At 51.7% G+C, this 16,956-nt stretch overlaps 1 protein-coding gene across 1 annotated transcript in view; it reads right to left on the minus strand.

The window, feature by feature from the left end:
• The window catches only part of APCDD1L (APC down-regulated 1 like), a 50,681-nt gene that overhangs the window by 4,354 nt on the left and 29,371 nt on the right, over positions 1–16,956 (minus strand). The window contains exons 2-3 of the mRNA XM_074347495.1: positions 6,945–7,083; positions 2,898–3,435 (exon numbers count right to left, since the gene is read on the minus strand). Coding sequence (XP_074203596.1) covers positions 2,898–3,435; positions 6,945–7,083 — 677 coding nt within the window. The remainder of the gene's footprint in view (positions 1–2,897; positions 3,436–6,944; positions 7,084–16,956) is intronic.

Below are 16,956 nucleotides of genomic sequence, written 5' to 3' on the forward strand. Positions count from 1 at the left end.
GGGATTTTAACCCAGAGGACTGGAAGGCACCTGGAAATGCTAATAAATGGCTTCAGAAATGTCTGTGACAGGAGGGGACAATCTGGCTGGCTGGTTAGCTGCAGCGGGTAATTGGAACGCTGGCTGATAAGAGCCTCCTCTATTTAGGCATTTTAACCCACATTCCAACTGTTGTTACACTAATGTGTATTGACAAGACATAATGCATCACATCAGAATAATCTCAGGGCTGCCTTTCTCCCTCAACAGAGATCTCTTCTGCTGACAGGACATCCGGAGACGCTGGTTGGTAATTTGGGGCAAGCAATTTTCTGTGTGGCAGAAACAAATGGTGAGCTAGCAAGGCTCTGAGGTGTGGGAAGGACTAGAGAAGGCATTTCCTTCTCTGACCCTTTGTAAGGGGATGGAAGAAAGTACCGTCTCTAGCGGAAACCTTCTGGGCGTCACCCCGCACAGGTCCGGAGCTGCACGTGTTAACAAACAAGGCCTCCGTCAGCGGAATTCACACTGGCGCCGAAGCCCAGTTCTTCCTGTTACATAAAGTCGTTTCTCAAACAGCACACAACAGTGTCTAAAAGCCCCCAGAGGTGACACCAGGCTTAGATGATTTTGGTCGAGGGTTGGCTGATTGATTAGGATTCTATACCCAAGCAATGAATTTGGGGGTCAAATTGGTTTTAAATTAACTTCTAAAAATGTTCCTATTGATCATCTGGTTTGAGTCGTGGGCAAGGCTTGGGTCCCGGAGAGCATAAGGGAATGACCAATTTGTTACTGGTGGGGAGGTTATCTGCAGTGTTCCCTTCTTTGAAATTATCCCCCCCCCCTTTTTTTTTTCCGGGGAGGAGGGCAGTTGGTGAGCGGACATTTCATTGAATGTCTGTACAGCTGGCCCTGCTGGTCCAAGCTCACATTCCTGTGTGTTGTGCTTGGCAGTCACATCGCAGGTGGCACTGGCCGCCCTGGCGGGTCAGGCAGCAGGGGTCCACAGCCCCAGAGCCCCACCTGGGGAGAGGTCCCGGGGTCCATCCTCTCTGCACTCAGAGCTGTTTGTGCTCCCAATGAGGTGGTAGGTACTGGTAATCACCCCAACGCCAGCACCTTCTCTGCTCTAAGTGGGATTAACGTCAGACCAGCCTAGAACATTGGCTGCCAAAATAGGGATCATTTCAAGGTCACGGAAAGAACTCAGGCTGATTTTCTGATTATGAGACCTGCTGCTGCGCACAGATCCTGGGGTGGAAGGAAGGAGGTGGGAGAAGGAGAGAAGGCTGATGGCTCAAACCTAGTGCCCACCCCCAACCCTGCCCCGACTCTGGGGCTGCTTTGACAAGCTGCCACTCTCAGGGGTGAGATTTTGCTCCGTCTGGTTTAATGCTTTGAGTGTCTAGTATACAGCAGGCATTCAATACGTGCTGAATGTGTTAGGGCTGCCTCAAAGAGCACTTGGTAGGAATGCCTGAACTCATTCATTCCTCCATCCATCCGTTCATTCTTACTTTTGAAAAATATTCCTTGGATGTCTCTTACAGACGTTCTTAACCCGGAGTCCTAACCTTGACTTCGTTTTTATTAACCTCTATCTGTCTAAAAGTGAGCGTTTCTTCTAATTGTGAATGTAGGCAACAAACGCCTGTGGCTTCCGTGGGACTTTCTGCTTGGTGGCTGACCTCATATTAACAGGGTTGCAGACACTGGAAACAGTGTTTACACTCCTCACTACTTAGTATGTCTATGTCACAAATTAATACTAAGACTTCGGTAACTATGTTAATAGAATTGGTTTCTGTTTAAACCGGATGTGTTTTATTTTATGCTTTCACAAAGATTTTTTTCTGAGGAGGGGTCCTCACCAGCCTCACAGGAGAGGACACGAGGTCCTCCCCGTGCCCACTAGGCTCTGTGCTATGTGCCCAGGGGAACTTACACACATAAAGTCCAGTTTCTTTCTGCCTCTGTACTCATCAGACAAAAAAGGCCATTAGATCTTCCCCAAATCACACACTATGAGTGTGACAGCTTTAATTTAAAATCTATGTTAATTGGCTAAGTGAAATTCACTTTCGGGTAGGGTGGGGGACATCTCAAAGAGAGAGGAGGGGTCTCAAAGAGAGCTCAGAGCTGGGGTCCCTTTAGACTGCAGCCTCTTGCCCAGAGGGTGGTCCATGGGTCACCTGGGAGCCTGTTAGAACTGCAGAATCCCAGTCCAGACCCAGGGAATCTGGGAACCTTTCTAAGAAGATGCCCAGGTGATGGCATCTTGAGACAGTCAGAGTCTGGGACCTGCTGCTCTACCTAACATTAGTGTGATGGGGTGCACTCAGTGCCTCTGGCTCCAGGTCAACAATGGAGTACACATGGAGCTTTCTAGGGGGGCCTTTGAGGGCTGTGTGGACGCCTGACAGTGCCCTGGAGAAGGCTACCCTCCCTAGTTCATGCACCAAAGTTTATTGGCCTTGCCCACGTGCTGGCCTCTGGGTGAGGACACAGAGGGGCGCAGGGCCTCACCCTCCTGGAGGGTCTGGTGCTAGAGGCAGAAGGCAATGAGTCAGTACGTAGTGCAGCTCAGGATGTGCTGGGAGCTGTTCAGCGTAGGGACTGGAGGAGGCATCAGAGCCGAGAACTGAAATAGGGAAACTGCCTGTGGCCAGGAGGGACCGGAAGGGACCCTGCTGGGTCCATGGGGAGGATGTCGGGAGGACTAGATTCCAGAGGGCTCTCTAGGAGTTCCTTCCGGAAAAAGCCAGTCCTGTACAGACCCAAGATGTCTCAAGCAGCAGAAACAGCATGTGCAAATGTCCTGAGGCAAGCAGACCAGCGTGCAGGGCAGAGAGGGCCCTGGGCAAAGACAGATCCTATGGGGCTCAGAGCTCACCCTCCCGGGGCCCCGGACTCACCAGGGCGCTCTGCAGCGGGCGCTGGTAGCCGGTGGGCCGGTAGTGCCGCCTTTCCGCCGGGTCGGTGTGGATGTCCCCCAGGTAGAGCTCCTCCACCAGCCGGGGCCCGGCCAGGTGGCGCTGCACGCGGACCAGGCTGAGCTCGTGCATGCTGAAGCCCAGGGCGGCCGTGCAGTCCCGCTCGGCCCGCGCGCTCAGCAGCTCGTACAGGGCCCCGGGCAGCCAGGCCCGGGCGGGGGGCAGCCGCCGCGCGCAGTCCCGGCCCGCCCGGCTCTGGTTGAGGCGCCCGGCCACGTCGAGCAGGGCGCGGCGGCTGTGGAAGACCACGCCCACCTTGTGCAGGTGGTAGTCGGCCTCGGTGGCGCCGCGGGTGACCCAGGAGGCCCGGCGCAGGCGCACCTTGCCCTTGATGAGCAGCGAGTGGGCGGGCTCCCGGCAGGAGGGGTCCCGGTAGTAGAACTGGTAGGCGCGGAAGAGGCGGCTGGGGTAGAAGGTGTAGGCGCGGGTGAGGAACTCGGGTCCCGGGCGCACCTCGCAGCTGGAGGGGGACAGACAGTGAGCTCCCGTCCCGCCAGCCCCCGACCCTTGCTCCAGGCCCCTCTCCCACAGCCTCCGTTTCAGGTCTCCGCTCGGGGCTGGGGGCCCGCAGCCTCAGTTTCCCAAACTGATCTCCCTCACCTCTTTTTAAAATTGAAGTAGAATTGATTTACAATGTGGTGTTAGTTTCAGGAGTACAGCATAGTGATTCACTTATAAATATATATATATATTCTTTTTTCATTTTTTAATCATTGTAGGTTATTAGAAGATACTGAATATAGTTCCCGATCCTATACAGTAGGACCTTGTTGTTTATGTATTTTGTATATAGCAGTGTGTATCTGCAAATCCCAGACTCCTAATTTATCCCTCTCCCCAGCTCCTTTCCCCTTTAGTAAACATAATTTGTTTCTGTGAGTCTGTTTCTGTTTTGTAAACAAGTTCATTTGTGTCATTTTTTTAGACTTAACATATAAGTGATAACATATGTTATTTGTCTTTCTCTGTCTGACTTGCTTCACTTAATATGAAAATCTCTAGGTCCATTCATGTTGCTGCCAATGGCATTATTTCATTCTTTTTTTTATATAGCTGAGTAGTATTCCATTGTATAAATACACCACAAATTCTTTATCCAGTCATCTGTCCATGGACATTTAGGTTGCTTCCATGTCTTGGCTACTGTAAATAGTGCTGCTATGAACATTGGGGTGTATGTATCTTTTCACGTTAGAGGTCCCTCTAGATATATACCCAGGAGTGGGGTTGCTGGGTCACACAGTAAGTCAATTTTTAGTTTTTTGAGGACTCTCCATACTGTTTTCCATAATGGCTGCACCAAACTACATTCCACCAACAGTGAAGGAGGGTTCCCTTTTCTCCACACTCTCTCCAGCATTTATTTTGTGGACTTTTGAATGACGGCCATTCTGACTGGTGTGAGGTGATAGATACCTCATTGTAGTTTTGATTTGCATTTCTCTGATAAGTAGTGATATTGAGCATTTTTTCATGTGCCTATTGGCCATTTGTGTGTCTTCATTTCAGCCCCAATTTTGGGGCTGGGGGACCTTTTGCTCACGCATTGTAGCCTGAACAAAAGCTTTCCTTCCATTCAATCCTAATTGCCTTCTTCAGTCGACATGGAGTGAGTCCCTGTGGGTCCCTCTGGCCTGAGAAACACACAGACTTCGCAGCCAGAGAGCCCGGGTTCAGACCCCATCTCCATCCCTCACAGGGTACGTGAACCTGCATGATGCTCAGCCCCTTCCTCCGGGACATGGAGGCATCGGATCCACAGTCGGGGTTTCTAGAAGCAGCCAGCGCAGTGGTGGCGCCTGGCAGGTGATTAAGAAACAGGGGCTCCTTTGTACCACGTGGGGAGCCCTGTGCTCTGAGCTCTGGGAAGTTCTCTCCCCAGCACACACTGGACCCCCCAACTCTGGTCCTCCCTGAGTGAATCGTGGGTGATGGGTGCTTACATTCTGTCTCCCCCTTGGCTGAGCTGAACTCCCAACCACGTTTCATCTGCGTCTGTAACCGGCTTGTTGACCTAAACCAGGGGTCAGTGAACTTTTCCCATAAAGGGACAGATAATAAATATTTCTGTCTTTGTGAGCCACGTGGTCTTTGAATGAGCCAGGCTCTATTCTGCTGGTGTGAAGACACACCTGGGGTGGGGCTGGGGGCAAAGGGAAGCTGGGTAGATGGTGGACGAGTTCCAGGGGGAAGGAGCAGGCAGGTACGCCCTGCACCATGTTACTACAACCAGACACCACCTGCATTGTTGTTTTCTCAATATTTTTCATACCAGGACTACTGCAGCAGGAGAGACGCATTCTCATGCACTCTTTTCTTTCCATCTTTCTGATTACGTGAAGGAGAATGTCTGCACTGGAGCTAATGCATCTGTAACACCAGTCACCCTTTTCTCAAAGAGAACATACTCAGGGCCTGAGGTGGGCAGTGAGCCAAGGGAGAATGGGCTGATGTTGTTCTGTTTTCACTGACTTTCTCTTCATGGTTGCCTCCTACTTACGGCAAGTGGCCAGCTCTCCGTATCCATAGTCATATTGCACTTCCTTAAAAACAATCATCGTGCTATAAACATGTACACCATACCCCCAGTCAAGCTGTAAAAATACGTGAATATAATCACCCTAACAAAAGCAAGCTGGCTTAAGGGGAAGTTGTAAGGAAACACCAGAGCAGGCAGAAGTTAAAAGTGGAGAGAGGTGACCGACAGGCACAAACTGGGGGGGAGACTTGCCCCAGGGAACACAGCAGGCCACACCGGACACCTCAGTGGTTCCCAGACCAGAGCTGTGGCCCTTCCCTGCTCTACTCCCAGAAAGCAGCAAAGCCTGTCTGAAGAGCACCATGGGGGACTTTCTAGGAAGAAACTTCTAGAAGTTTCTAGAATTGTCTAGAATGCTGTTGTCTTGGGGCAGGAACAGCCTGCAACCAGTCCCCATCCTTTCCATGTCCTAGTTCTGTCTCTGAGTGACCCCAGCCAGTGGGGCCTGGACCCACCTGGACTATGCAGCTGAGGGGCAGGCAGAGCCTGGGAAGGCGTCCCAAGCAGCTTTGCAGAGCTCAAGTCCCTCCCCTCCCCCAGGGCGCTAGCAGGTGTTTGGCAGTTGGACTTTTCCTTGACCTCAGGAGGTGCCTGGAGGACATGGAAAGTCCAGGCCCTGAGCCCAGAGAGGGACTGGTCCAAGGGGAGGGCGGGGCTGGGGTACTAGGTGTGGAGGAGGAAGCTGCCTTCCTTCTCCCTGACCCAGGGAGGGAGGGCTTAGCGGGCTGCCATCGAGTTTGTGCCCCACAACGAGGGCAGAGCACAAAGCCCATCACCCCAGAGCAGCAGCAGGGCAACTGAAATGTCAGGTGAGCCAGTCAGGCTAGAAGGAGAATCAGACAGTCAGGCAGGACCTCTGGGCTCCCTCTGGCCTGCTGCTTCTGGCCCCAGGACCTTGGCACCAGCCACTGCCTGGCTCTTCCCCAGCTCCCGGTCCCTGGATAGCTCACTCCTCTTTTTTCTGATCTCAGTGAAGTGTCCTCGTCTCCAAGAAGCCTTCCCTGACCACCCTCTGAAGACCCCTCCCAGGCCACTCACTCTCACATCCTCCATTTTATTTCCTTCAGGACAGAGATTAGCACAAGGTTTTGCGACTTATTTCTGTGTCTAGGGCTTGTCCCCACCACGGCCCCCCCTGCGCCCAGCCCATGGCAGCTTCTCAATAAGTGTTTGCACAGTAGGTGTTCATTACGTGGACGTGTGGATTTCATCAATGTGCTGTTTGTGGCTGGGGCAGGATGCATGGCACAGTCCCAACCTCCCAGGCTTGCTCTGGGGCAAGGGGACAAGCAAGCACATGCTTGGCAGGCAGCAGGCCTCTGGACAGTTGGATGAATTGTGCCCATTTCATAGGTGTGGACACTGAGGCTCAGAGAGGGTGAAGTCTCCCAGCCCAGCGGTCTATGGCTAGGGTGACCTCAGGGGCTTACCCGGTGGAGATCCAGGGCCCGTCGAGGCGCGGGGGCAGCAGTGCAGTGACGGGCACTCTGGGGGGCAGGGGCTGCTGGCAGCGTGGTTCCCAGTGCAGGCGGCCACTCCCTGCCGTCCCAGCCGTCTCTGTGGTGTGGACTGCAAAGCAGACAGACCCAGGTTAGCGATCCCAGCTCAGCCTCTACTCTGCCTGCCCAGCTGTCCCCACCCAACCTGGGCCACAGCCCAGGAGGCAACAGAGAGCCAGGCAGGGGCCTGTCTCCACCCTCACCTCCACCTCAGCTCTTCCCAGGGTGTCCCCAGTCCCGGAGACAGTGATGGGCTCCCCAAGTCGGCGCACCTAGAATCAGCCTCTGGACTCATCTCCTGTCTATATGCTTGCCTGCTGTGGTCCAGCCCTGCTGGGCAGTAGCTGAGGAGCCCTGTGCTCTGGGATGTGAGGCAACCTGGACTCAGACTGAGGGGCTGGGACAGTGGAACTTCCACCCCCTCCCCTGAGGAGCCCAGGTTCTGCTCCACCTCTGCCTCCTGGAGCAAGCCAGACCAGCACCCACCCCCTCCATGGCCACTCACTTCCCAGTCCCTTCTTGGTGCCAGGCCCGTGTGTTGTCCTTCCCCACATCTGAGGGACCAGGCCCGTCCCAGGTGCTGCGTGGTGCCCAGTAAGTGTGTGATGGGTCTGGGGCCGAGGCTCGAGGCCAACAGTGGGGCAGTGGGGGGAGGCCTTGGAGGCCTTGGGGAGGATGGCTGGAGTGGCAGGGGCCGGCCCCGGCCCCCTCCAGTGACCCTCCCGATGTGCTCATTGTGTGGAGACAAGCCAGGCCTGCTGTGGGATCTGCACATCTAGGAGCTGCTCGGAGGTGAAAACACCGGGCCCTCAGCTGCTCGAGAACAGCAGTTCCCCTAGAAACTGTCAGCCCCGCTCAGAGTCGGGCTCCACACGGCCCAGATGGCAGGGTGCGGTGGGAAGCTTGGTGGCGAGCAGTGTCCAAATGTCACAGCAGCAGGCTGTGCTCGCAGGGTGGCCGGCCTTGACCCGCTGGCTCAGCTCCTGCCACAGGCCTTTCCAAGGGCACGTCTTCCCACCTGGCCTGTGGCCGTCGTGGGTTGGGGCACGGGGGCCTGGTGGAGATGTTGGGTGGCCCCAGGAGGCCCAGGCAGGCTTGTGGGCGGCGTAGGGGAGTGAACGCATGATCCATTCTGTCCCCTTCCCCATCGCACACTCACGTCTTCTGCGGTCAAGTTCAGGAAAGGAGCTCGGTCAGGGATGGCCTGGGCAGGCCTGGGGTCCCCGCCCTGCCCCCTCGCAGCTGTCTGATGGGGCACATGGCCCCCAAACTCTCAGCTCCCCAGTGGCCTCTCAGAGTGGATTTGCCCCCCTTCCTAGAAGTCTGAGGTCTCACTGGGAGACTTTTGGGGTCTCCAGGGACCAGCTGAGGAAGCTTGTGTGATGCTGATGGTGATGGTGCTGACGGCAGCAGCGGGCTGACTCCTGACTCTGCGTTTCTGGGATGTTATTATACGTTTGTATGCGTTGTCTCACCTCGGCAACGGCCCTAGGAGACATGTTCCCGTCGGCTTCCTCTTAGGGGCAGAGCGACAGGCTCCGCAAGGCTGGCCTGGGGCACACCTGCCCAGCGCGACACAGCCGAGGTGTGGCCGGGTGGGCGACTCTCGGTCCCAGGCCGGGGGTGGGTGGGGTTGTTTTCAAGGCACAGTGGGATGCGAGGCTGAGCGCAGGAATGCGCGCACAAGTCGGCTTGCCGGCGCGGCTCCACGTCCCTGCATGTTCCTGGCGCATCCTGCTCCTGACTTATAGGTCTTAATCAACCAAACAGGAGAAATGAAAGTAAACAACCAGTGCCCCAGGGCGGTGGTGTCCCCGAGCGGACGGTGGGCACACGGGCTGCCCCAAGGGCTGTCGGCCGCTCAGCACATGAGGCCACGCCAGGGGGAGCCCGGGAAATGGGTTTACCTGGGCACAGCTAGTTTTCCGGGGACCAGAGCCCAGGATGCTGCAGTGGATGAGTGGCATTCGAATTGGGCCAAACTCCCAGCATCGCCCAGGCAGCAATCCTGAGCTGGGACACACACATCGGCGTCCACACCTCACACTGTCTTGTGCTCCTGCAACTGGCGTGACCCGGAGACACTGGGTCTCCTGGGTCCAGTACTGCAGGTTAATGTGAACATCAGTGCTCATCAATGAAATGTGTTGATCTGGGGGACGGACGGGAGCAGAGGGAAGAAAAAATCCAAAAGGGGTGGGTGTTGCTTTCCCGGTAGGAATATCCGGCTGATGTCTCAGAGCAAGACAGTGAGTGGCCCCCCAAAATGACACTGACACTTTCCACAAAGTTTAGTTCCTTGAGAAAATGTGTTTTTGTTCAAAAGGGAATGATACCCACCCCCAACCCTGGTCCCCTCTCTGAAGGCACCGCGAAGAGGTGCTGCCTCCATGAAGTTCTATTTTGACTTGAATCCTCAGATAGCGGGGTCCCGCCAGGCGTGCTTTTGTTTGCCTTGTTTTTCTGCGAGAAATTGGGATTTAATTAAGTCAGGAGACGGGATATGGTGCCATCTCACCGTATTCAGAACACGCACACACGAAACACAAAACACAACCAGAGCCCTTCTTTGGAAAACCCCCGTGGCGGAGCAGAATGTTGCCTCTTGGTGGTTCTCAACGTCAAGGTTGCAAACAAGAAACCAACCGATTAGAAATGAGCACATGAAACGTCTCCAGTGGCAGCGCTGGAGGTAGCTTTTCTTTCTCTCCCTCTTTTCTCCCCTAGAAGAGTCTGAACTCAGGGAACCATGGCTGAAAGCAGATGGTGCCATGGGCCAGGTTGCATAACTTTTTGCAGAGACCTGATAGACAGAGTTAAATGCATGGGCCAAATTGATTTTTATCAGCCACGGATTTTTAATTAACAGTGGTGTCCACTTACCGCCGTCCATTATTTACTGTTTACCCACTAATTAAAAATTATGCTGCTTTTGCACTCATAAGAGCAGAACATTTGAAATTAAATAGCATCGTTCAAATTACCTGCAGAATTAAATCTAGAGTGTCCAATTGCTCAGACCAGGCTACTGGGGTTTAAAATATGATCTGGTCCAGCCTGATGTGTGAGCATGAGTCAGAATGCCAGGAGAGGACCACACAGCCAACACCACGTGAAACCTGTCTGGGACCTTAACGGGGAAGGACACTTGCTAAGCCTCTCTTGAGCCCGGGCCCTGGGCGGACATCGTGTTGCGATCAGCGGGTCTGCGTGATGGTGGCGAGTCTGCCCAGTAATCCTGGGGAAGGCAGCCTGTCAGTGTGGGGATGGAGTGCTTCCATGTGCCGGCCACTCCAGCAGGTGGGATCCACACAGCCGCCCACGGCAGAGGTTCTGTCCATGCCCCCGCTTTGCAGATGAGGAAATTGCAGTTCTGAGGGGCGGAGAGGCTCGGCCTGTATCATTCTACCCTAGGCAGGTGCTTCTTACCCAATTAAAAAAAAATCTCATCAAATACACCTCATGTAAAATTCACCATCTTAACCATTTTAAAGCATACAATTAAAATTCAGTGGCATTTAAGATATTCATCAGGCTGTGCCACCGTCAGCACCGTCTAGTTCCAGAACATTTCCATCACCCCAAAAGGACACCCCGTACGCATTAGCAGTCATAGCATGCCTCTCTCCTCTCACACCCTAGCAACCGGTGATCTGCTTTCTGTCTCTATGGATTTGCCTATTCTGGGTATTTCGTGCCCTTTTCTTATCTGCTCTTCACAACGCTTCTATTAGGTGGACGTGATTATTCTCATTTTCCAGATGAAAATTGGAGACTTGGAGAAGTTTTACACCCAGCTTCACAATCCGTGATTTCTTCCCAGATTATGAAAAGAGTAGGTCTGAATCAATGGGGTGGGAGGGGCTGGGGAGACGTGTAGAAAAGACATGGGGTTTGTAGCCAGAGCAGATGGAGAAATACTAGGTCTTCAGATAGTTTTCTCTGGGGGGCAAAAAGCAAAAGCAAAGCACTGGTTTTCCCCCTACCCTAACTGGCTTACTCCGAGGTTCCGGGAGGCGTGCCCGGTGCCTTTAGGTGCAGCATGTAGGTGAGCATTGCGTATTCCAGTGGTTCGGCGTTGATTTTAGAGGGTGTTAAAAAGCCGCGGAACTTCCCGGAGCAAGACTGCTTTCACAGCCCTCATGGCCAAGGGCAGGACGGAGTTTTAAAAGGAGCTTGGTCCGAACTTGATCTTAAAATATCATGTCGTACTTTAAATAATATTTAATAAGTAAACGTGGTGGGTGCCCAGTCCCCAGAGGGAGAGACTGAGGTTAACTCATCACTTCCCCCCCCCACCCCCCCACCCCCCGGCTGTGTGTCCTGGAGCCTCCGAAACACAGGCCAGCAAACTAGGGGGCTTAACAGCAGACTTTTATTCTCTCGCAGTTGGAGACCAGAAGTCTGAAATCAAGGTGTGGGCAGGGCTGCTCTCTCTCCCGAGGCTCTAGGGGAGGGTCCCTCCTGCCTCTTCCGGCCCCTGAGGCTCCCGGCGTTCAGGGCTTCCAGACACATCACTCCAATGTCTCCCACCTTCATGTGACCATCTTTCCTCTGTGTGTCTCCGTCTCCCATCACTGGGGTAGCGCCCACCCTGGTCCAATATGACTTCATCTTGACTTGATTACATCTGCAAAGACCTTACTTTCAAATAAGGGCACATTCACAGGTACCAGGGGTTCGGATTTGAACATATCCTTCTGAGAACACCATTCAACTCACAAGCGATACCAAGGTCCCATCCAAAGCCCAGGGCTCCCGGCATCCTGACCTTGATGCACTCATCCCTCCACCCCACACCAACATCGCATGGCTGTTCTATGTCTTTGTAAAGCTGCACACGCTGGCCAGAGTCCCTGGTCTCCTGGAGAGGCTGGCATTCATCACAAAGGATTATAATTTTGAAGAATCGTAAGTGTCTCAAAGTAAATGTACACAATGGCCAAGAACTTCCTAACACACTTGGAGTAACATACCACGCTTTCCCTTATGACCTACAGGGACTTCAAAATCGGCTGTCTTCCTGTCTCTCCAGGGCCGTCCGTCGGATCCTACCATGTTTCCCTACTGCGAGTTCCTAGGGATGAACAGGCCAACTCCTTCCTGCCTCGAGGCCATTGCAATGCTGTTCCTCGGCAAGAGTACCCTTCCCTCTGCTTTGCACAGGGTGCTCGCCCGTCACCGGGCTCTCAACACAATCGTGGCAGGCTGACATCCGACACTCCCCTTCTGCTCTTTTCCCCTCCTAACCTGTGCAGCACTCATCACATCCCTCGGTTATTTACCTGCTGCCTGTTTTTTTTTTATTTACTTCTGTTTTTTGACATTTCAAGTTGAGGTCATTTCAGACCTAAAAAATGTTGCCAAAGCAGCAGGAAGAGCTGCCGTATACCCCGCTTCCCCAAAGGTTAACATCTGGCAGAGACACAGCAGGATGATCACAACCAGGAAATGAACAATGATCCAATGTGATGAAGCAATCTACAAATCCTGTGCAAATTTCACCAGATGTCCCAGTCAGTCTCCTTTCTGGTCTAGGATCTGACCCAGGATCACACATCACACTTAGTTGTCATGTCTCTTTCGTTCCCTTCCGTCAGAGATGCTTCTTTGGTCTCAGTCTTTCATGACCTTCACGCTTTACAAGAGTACTAGCCAATTATTTTGAAGTGTGTTCCTCGATTTGGGGTTTTCTGATGTTTCCTCGTGACTAAATTCAACTTCCGCAGATTCGGTAAGAATTGCAAAGAAATGAGGTCGTGCCTCCCTCTGCATCAGCTCCAGAGGCATGCGGGTGTCAGCCTGTCTCCCACTGGTGATCACTTCCTGAAGGCGGCGTCTGCCAGGTTTCTCCATCGTTAAATTACTATTTTTCTCTTTCTAATCAGTAATAATCTTATATACACTTAGAGATCCTGCGAATATCTTGTTTTTCATCCTACTTCCCTCCAATGATTTTAACATCAGTTGATGACCATTGATGATCCTTACAACAGTTTTTTCTGTGGTGTTTTCCAGAAGGTCATTCTCGAGTTCTGCCATTCTTTCTGAATTTATTGATTGGAATTGTGCTACAAGGAAGCACTCTCCCTTCTGTTTATCTCTTTACTTAATTATTATTTGTATTAGTATGAACTCAGGGATCTTTATTTTATAGGTTACAATCCATTGCCATCACGATTTGGTGTGTTGCTCAAATTGTCCTTGGTTCGGCCATCGAGAGCTCCTTCTGACACCAGGTCGTGGTGAAGGAAAGTATAGCGTTTATTGCAGGTGCCAAGCAAGGAGTCCAGGCAGCTAGCGCTCAAAAGACCCAAACTCCCAGGTGGCTTTCAAGGAAAGGTTTTAAAACACAGGGCAAAGGAGGGGGTTTTAGTAGGCTGTGTGATCAGCTCATGGACCTTCTTCTGATTGGCTGCTGGTGGGGTGACTGGAAGTCAACATCATCACCAACCTTCTGGTTCCAGCTGGCCTGGGGTCTCCATGCTTGTGGGCAGCATGTAGTTGACTTCTTCCACCAGGTGGGAGTTTCAGCATCTGCAGGACTGCGCGAATGACATGGCTCAGAATGTCATCCGTAGCCCTTGAGAAGGCACTGAAGGTCTTTGGCTTTGTTTGGTGACTAAACTGTCACTGTTTTGTCTTGCTTGACTGTTTCCCTTTGTTCTTGCATTTTCTCACTTCTCTGATTAAATTTATTCTTTGGAATTTGAGGAAGGCCTAGGAGGCTAAAGTTTTTCTCTAAACAAGAGGCAGGGGGAAGATGTAGGTGTGGGGGTGTCTGTCTTGGGAAGGCCCCACAGGGTCCTGCTCAGTTATAATTCAACTTAGCTCCTGTGTCCTTTCTACATACACTTCTCTCTTCTTTCTTCTCTTTTTTCTTTTCTTTCTTTCTTTCTTTTTTTTGGGAGCACTTCCTCATTTTCTGGCACTGGAAGATCTTCCAGGCTTATTTTGTATTTTCTTGCCCCCAACCCTGGAATCAGCCATTTCTCTAAGGAGTTCTGGGTCCTTTTATTGGAAAATTGTGTTTAGAAACCAAGATCTGAGTGCTGGGTGCTCATTGCCACTGAGGTGTCACTCTAGGTTCCTCAACTTTTTTCTTTCTTCCTTCCTCCCTTCTCTTTTTCCCTCCCTCCCTCCCTCTTTTCTTTCTCTGTCTCTTTCCCTTCCTTTCTTACTTCTTTTCTCTCTTCTCTTTTTCCCTATTTCCTTCTTTCTTCCTTCCTTCCTCCCCTCCTTTCTCTCTCTCTTTTCTTCTTTCCTCCTTTCTTTTCTTTTCCTTTACCTTCCATGAGGACAGACCCTTATCTCTCTTGCTCACTGCTGATTCCTCAGCCTCTAGCACAGTGCCCAATGAATGCTAAATAAATATTTGTTGTATCAAGACATGGACAGCACTAGAACAATCCCTTCACATAGTAAGCACTCAATAAATGCTGGTTATGATTGCTACTTCTAGTTGAATGGATGAATGAATGGCTTGTGCTCCATAAGAATGATGCACATGCATTCATTGTTGTCATATCTCCCAACCCTTGGGGTTTCCCCTCCTAAAGATTGTCTGGTAATTTCCATCATGTGTGTGGCTATTAGGGTCAGGCTGAAAATGGAAGTGGGGGAAAAGAAGGTTTGCAGCTGTTGGGAAAACTAAGAATCTGGCTAAATGCAAAAGGGTGGTCAGTAAGGGAGTTCCCAGCAGCCTGGAGACCCTCGCTGATCCAAGCAGGCAGAGAGAAATGAGAAGTAGGCAAAAGGAGGTTTACGTGTGTCCCGCCAAGAGTTCTGAGGACCGGCTGGACCTAGCGTAACAATGTGATGCCAAATGCTTGGCTTTAAAGCCTTTGTTGACCCTTGGGAACTGCCCCAGCCAAGCCAGGACCCTGATGTGGTTCTGCGTCCCCAGAGAAGGCTCCATGTTACTCCACGGCACCGTTCAATAGACACAGAATGTGAGTCACATGTGTAAGCCATCTACATAGTGTTACATTTTCTGGTTGCCACATTAGAAAAGCTAAAAAGTAGCAGGTGAAATGAGTTCTGAAGACAGTTTAGTCAGCAACCAATATTATATTCCAACATGGAGCAAATATGAAAACTATTAGTGAGTTTTTTTATATATTTTTTTAAAATACACCTTTGAAATCAAGTATGTATTTACACTCACAGCACAACTCAGTGTAGATGGATCACGTACCAGGGCTCAGGGGCTGCATGTGGCTGGTGGTGGCTGTTTTGGACAGCATGGCTCCAGCTCAAGAATGGGATGTGTGTGTCAAATTTTTCTATATCAGAGGTTTTCAAGCCGGTTTCAGAAGACCACAGGTGTTATTTTCGGGAGAGAAGGGGAGACACTGAGCTCCCACCCCCCACCTTTAGCCCACATGGCCCCCACTGTTTGCTCTGATTTATATCCTAGGATGCTAATTAAGATTTGCTTTGAAAAAAAGTGTTCTCTTGCTTAAAAAAAAAAAAAAAAAGAAAAAAGAGGTCCGAAACCCTCTGGTTTATTTCAAAACCCTCAGCGTGAGGTAATTCACCTACAACGTTTGTACTTGGAAGCTTACGCACGTGTTAAATAAAAATACCCCCGCCCCAAAATAACCTGTCTTGATTAGAGGAGGCCGCCGTTCACAAGTGCAGATGTGCTGGCGCGCAATGGTACGCAGACGATGTTTCAACAACCAGCTTCAGAAACTGGCTGTTGAAATGGCAGCTGTCATTGTGTCGCTACAGCAAAAGATGTGCTTTCCAGTGAAGTCACTGCACAAAAGGCACGCAGAGTTTCCATTTAAACTCCCCTGAGAAGGTTACAGATTGGCATGCTATGACAGTACCAGCAAACCACAGAAATATGAAGACAAACTTTGAATTCTAAGGAGCCTAAAGTTCCCTTTGGTGTGGCTGGCTGGCCTTCCGATTCTGCGTATGTCCCTCATTTGGCCGTAACTGAATCTCAGTATTCATCTAATCTGAGGGTCTTTGCATTCAAGGCTGGGGGTGGGGTGGGGATGGGGGTTACCTGTTCGCATACAAGGCCTGGGCCGCTGGACAGGATGGACTTGGCGATCTTGAGAGACTCAGAAATTGTGTATCTAAAAAAAGTACAGCCCTGCAGCACTCCAGGGCTTCGGAACTTGCCCTCCTTTGCGTGGTGCAGTCAGAAAGTTCAAAGTCGCCCTGAGGACTTCTTGAGGGACTGGGTATCTGGGAAAAGGAGATTCTGAGCTGGAGAGATTCAGGAGGACATCCGATTCGGATGTCACTGTGTTGAAAGGTCAGTGAAGGGACGCTGTTTGGCTTGTCACTGTTCCCCTAGTTCTCCATGAAAAGTCCCTGGGTGGGCTGGGCCGAGGAGTTGGTGGAGGTGGACCTTGTTGGTGGCCCGCGGAGAAGGCGATGGTTTTATGTCTATATTTGCAAGACTGAAAATCATTTTGTCAAGGGGAGTGGCTGACCACACAGATGTCTCCCCACGGCTGGTGCTGAGCACTTCCTGCTCAGGGAAGAGCAAACGTAGAGCTCCTGGGACGGGAGAGGAATGGGGGCTTTGGGAGACAAAGTCTGGCCCACCAGGCCCGGCTCACTGGCCGGTTTTTTTTGGTTTGTTTGTTTAGGAATGTTCCAGTACAAAAACTGTTCACATCCAAACTCCCTGAGCCCCAGGATAATGCTAATTGCTCCTCACTCTGGCTGGGGCTCCCACCCAGATGAAAACTAGAACATTCCAGCCAAAGCCCAGCTGTTTCCAAATAGCCACGGCATCAGGGTGATGGATGGGAGTTCCTCCCTTTTCACCCAGATGTTCTGGTGTCTTGGAGACTTGCCTCCCGAGCCCGACTTCAGCGCCTGTGTTCCCGGGTCTGCACGTTGGTCCCTCGGATATTCATAATTCTTCCCGGGTTTGGTCAAGGCTTTCCACGGACGCCAGCCACCGGCCCTG

Source organism: Camelus bactrianus, chromosome 19, assembly GCF_048773025.1.
Source record: "Camelus bactrianus isolate YW-2024 breed Bactrian camel chromosome 19, ASM4877302v1, whole genome shotgun sequence".
In the NCBI taxonomy this organism is placed as follows: Eukaryota; Metazoa; Chordata; class Mammalia; order Artiodactyla; family Camelidae; genus Camelus; species Camelus bactrianus.